The sequence below is a fragment of the Solanum stenotomum genome, chromosome 1, assembly GCF_019186545.1.
Source record: "Solanum stenotomum isolate F172 chromosome 1, ASM1918654v1, whole genome shotgun sequence".
NCBI lineage: Eukaryota > Viridiplantae > Streptophyta > Magnoliopsida > Solanales > Solanaceae > Solanum > Solanum stenotomum.
In genome coordinates, this window is record NC_064282.1 from 62,174,449 (window position 1) to 62,178,906 (window position 4,458).

Genomic DNA, 4,458 nt, shown 5'->3' on the forward strand with positions numbered 1-4,458 from the left:
GAAAGATGAATTATGAAATTATGCATGTTCTTATGAAATCTATGAAAATGTTTTAAGAATGCTTTGAGAGTAAAGTATCAATGATGATGTTGATGTTGTGTTGTTGAAAGGATTTCCTCATAAACACATTAAAGCATGATTGTGAAAGGTATTATCACAAAATAAGGGTTCTTAGGGTTGAAAGGTTTTCTCACCTAAAATGAACCAATGCTAAGAAGCTAATATAATGAATAAGCAAGAGGCAATTACCCATGTTCCTTTATGAGCTAGTATGAAAAGATCATGGATGGTGAAAGGTTTTCTCACGCATGGTCTAAGAAGCTATCCTATGATACGACAAGGGGCGACTACCCACGTCATTTAAAGATAAGACAAGTCAAGACTTAATAACTACTTCGTTGGAATTTATGTTTAGCATCAAGAGGATTTTGAGATTGAAGCTCTCTTGAGTTGAGGTTGGGTTTCTAGAAGCAATTTCTTTATCCCTTACCTATGTTCCTCCATAGGATGATTGTCTAGATAGATATTAGCTAGTGGATCCACTTAAGCTAGAAGTTCATGGTTCTACCTTGGCAAGTAGGACAACCTTTTTCGGTGTGGGAGACAGCGGGGGATCATGTTATAGTAGCTCACATGGTATTTATGTCAGTTAAGGCTCATTCCCACAATAATAATGAACCAATGTTACTTTTAGAAGTATCTCACATGTGTTCAAATATGATGTTCACTTGCATTGATCATGGTTTTATGGCATATGGTTTCTAACTCCCAAAATATATGTTTTAGCTTGATCATTGCATACTTATGAAAATGTCCCATTTTAGCATGATTTAAATGTTTTATACATGGCTATCATACTTGGTACATTGTTTTGTACTTACGTGTATTTTTGCCTACATTTCCCTAAATGTAGGGTCTGACAACCAGGGTTCTCAGTTTCGTGGCTAGTGGTTGATATCGAGGGTCCCGAGCTTTGGTGAGTCCTCATGCTTCGAGGATGGACTTTCATTGTTTTCAGTCTTCTTCCTTATATTCAGTTTTGGACATGATGTATGGGTTACGCCCAATTTCATTCAATTGTATTAGATGGCTATTGAGACAAAGTGTTTAGACTTCCGTTTTACTTTTATAAAATGTTTTGGACTTGAAATATTGTTTTTAATTCCTTTGTTCTATTTCTTATTTTATGAATGCTAAGTGGATTGTATGGGGCCTCTTGAGGTCCTATATGCCATGTTACATCTAGGGTGTACTCTTGGGTCGTGACAAACTTGGCAATTGGAACACAAGGTTTAGAATGTTTATAGGATGTCTCATAAGACACGTCAAGTAGATTTTTGTTATGAGTGTGAAGCGCACCACATTTATGAATAAGAGGCTATAAGATGTTTAGGAAACTTCACTTTTTTCATTACTCTAAAGTCGTGTGATAGAGTGTAACTCGAGGTTTCTTTCTCTCCTAACCCCTATTTGTACTTTTTCAGAAGATGGCTCCATGAAGAAATCTCGTGAGAAGTAATAGGAATGTTCGTGAGAATGTGAGACAAGAGGTTCCCCAAGTGTCATTCAACCTTTTAGCCGAGCAAGTGACTAATGATGAGTTTCAAGCCACATTTCATGCATTAGCCCAAGGTATGATGGCTCAAGTTAATAAAGAGGTTGTGGCTCCTATGAACCCAAGGATGGGTATGGCGGCAACAAGGGTGAGGGACTTTATTAGAATGAATCCTCCAGAAATTCATGGGTCTAATGTTGAGGAAGATCCTCAAAAGTTCATTGATGAGGTGTATAAAGTGTTGATGATCATGGGAGTGATGTCACTGGAAAAGGAAAAATTGGCCGCTTATCAACTTAAGGGTGTTGCACAGGTTTGGTTCAACCAATGGAAAGAAAATAGGGTGTTATATGAGGGTCCTCTTAATTGGGAGAAATCTAAGGTTGCTTTTCTTGATAGGTTCTTTTCTCATTGAGATGAGAGAGGCAAAGGTACTAGAGTTCATTAACCTTCACCAAGGAGATATGAGTGTGAAGGAGTATGATGTGAAATTCATGCAATTGTCTAAATATGTTCCAACTATGGTTGTCGATCCAAGGGAAGGATGAGTAAGTTTGTGTCGGGTACTTCCGAATTAGTGGTCAAAGAATGCCTAACTGCCGTGCTTGTTAAGGATATGGATGTTTCCCGGTTGATGATACATGCACAACAAATAGAAGAGGAAAAACTTAAGGAGAAAACTAGGGATTCAAAGAGGAAAAGAAGGGATGATGGTGAGTCTTCACATTCAATGTCCGATGGAGAAAATCATTCTCAAGGTAAGGGTGGTAGTGAGCAAATGTGGCCCGAGTGTAGGGAGTTTGGGAGAAGACATGAGGGTAAATGTCTAGCCGGTTCTAATGTTTGTTTTGGTTGTGGTAAGATAGAGCATAAAATAAGGAATTGTCCTTTGGTTGCTAGAAATGAAGGAGATAGTCCTCGACGGGCTCAACCTTACCCTTCCTCCGATCCTATTGGTGGCTGGAAACAAGATAGGTTCTATGCTCTTCAAACTCGACAAGATCATGAGGGTTCCCGGGATGCGGTGATTGGTAAGTTAAGGTTTTTGTTTTAGTTTATGGTTACGTATTGCTTGACGTTGAGTGTTTTGTTTGATATGGTAAGAACTCCATATATGGTGATTATGCTTGAAGTAGTCCTTGAAAATCCTTGTGGAAATTCTTAGGTGTCTACTTGTATCAATGGTTTAGTTGTTGTTAAGACATTGCTGTTATGTTTAGATTGAGGGACATGGATTTGAAAAGACTAGTTGGGTTTGCTCCTAAGGGGGAGATAGTGTGATTCATGGTTGGTACGTGAGTAGAACTATTTTGGTTTTGGAAGAATTCCTTGTTATGGTTAGATGAGTGAAAGTTGGAGGCAATGTGACTTCTTAGTATCCCTACCTCTTTCATTTATCTTCGAGTCTAGCTTGATGTCTTAGTTCCTCATGGTTTACTCTTTAGGATTCGAGTGTCTTAGTCATCCTCATGATTCCTCATGCATGCATGCTCATGGAAAATTTGATTTTTCAAAAATATGATTTTGTTTAATTGATTTTTTCATGATTATGTCCATTTGAGTATGATCTTGCATGTTTGTCTTGTGAAAAGATTATTTTAAAAGTTTGCTTTAGCTTGGAGATTAAGTTTCCTCCTTTGATATGTGCATTTATATGATTGTTTTCATGTTGGGCTACTGTAACGACCTGAGAGCACCCCCTAGTCGTAACACGGCGTACTCGACCTCTCAGAGGTCTTATACAAGCCCTTAGCATATCATGAACATTAAAGCATATGAAAATAGAGGAAAATTTAAAACTTTTCTTTACAATCGAAGTCTTCATAAAATAAGAGAGAGTCTATGACACTATGTCTCAAATCATCTATAACAATTAGAATAAGAACTCTTTCATAAAAACTTAGGGACACAGCCCTTACATAATAATTACTAGGGACACGACCCTTACACAAGTCTAAAGACATGAAACATAAAGACATAATGACATAAGAGTACGAGGTAGGTTCATCCTCGAAACTATGAGGACTCCCCAAGTCTTCATTCCCAAGCTCCTTAGAAACCTAACTTCCAAGCATAAGACATCACATCACCAAACCCTACACTTTGTAAAAAATGTAGAAGAAATATGGGTTAGTACAACACACGTACTAAGTATGGAAGCCATGCAAGTAAAACCATTAAAACATGCATAAAAGGGACATTTAGTTGAAACCATGCTTTATGCACATTTGAACATCTTCTTGAAAGAGTTGGAGAATCACAAGTCACAAGCAATTCACATATAGTTCATCAAAGCACAAAGGATAATAACGTCACCATAAGCATAGTCTCTAAACATAATCTTAATACAATATTACTCATTACAAGACATACTACTCATGCATATTCAATCATTAAGACCATTACATCATAACATAATAACAACATAAGTAACCCTAGGTTCTACTTGTGTAATGCATAGGTAGGGTCCATAGTCCTACCTACACTAAGTATTACCTTTGGATCACCATACTCATACTTATCATACATTAGTCTTATCCATTGGTCATATACATAGTAAAGGTGGCATACACAAACATTAGTTCATATCATACATCTTAGTCATAATTCAAATAGTCCATATCATAGGTAAACCATCTTCATAATGATCATACACAACATAGCTTCAACATACATAAGTCATAATCATCATAATCATAAGAGAAACACTACTACAACCATCCCTTAGGATCCCACAAGTGCAATGTGCAAGAGAAGTCCCATACCCTCCCTTACACTATGTAGAAACCCTTAAGAAAGCCCTAGTAAGAGTTCACACCTTTCATACCTTCATTTACTTTTACATTAGGGAAATATTGCAATAACCGACATAGACCATAAGAGCTACATGGAATCCGGTGTTC

General features: G+C 37.2%; 1 protein-coding gene across 1 annotated transcript in view; it reads left to right on the forward strand.

Moving 5' to 3' along the window:
- Positions 1 to 2,099: 2,099 nt before the first annotated feature.
- Positions 2,100 to 4,458, forward strand: part of LOC125855118 (uncharacterized) — an 8,357-nt gene continuing 5,998 nt past the window's right edge. Inside the window, exon 1 of the mRNA XM_049534798.1 lies at positions 2,100 to 2,586. Coding sequence (XP_049390755.1) covers positions 2,100 to 2,586 — 487 coding nt within the window. The remainder of the gene's footprint in view (positions 2,587 to 4,458) is intronic.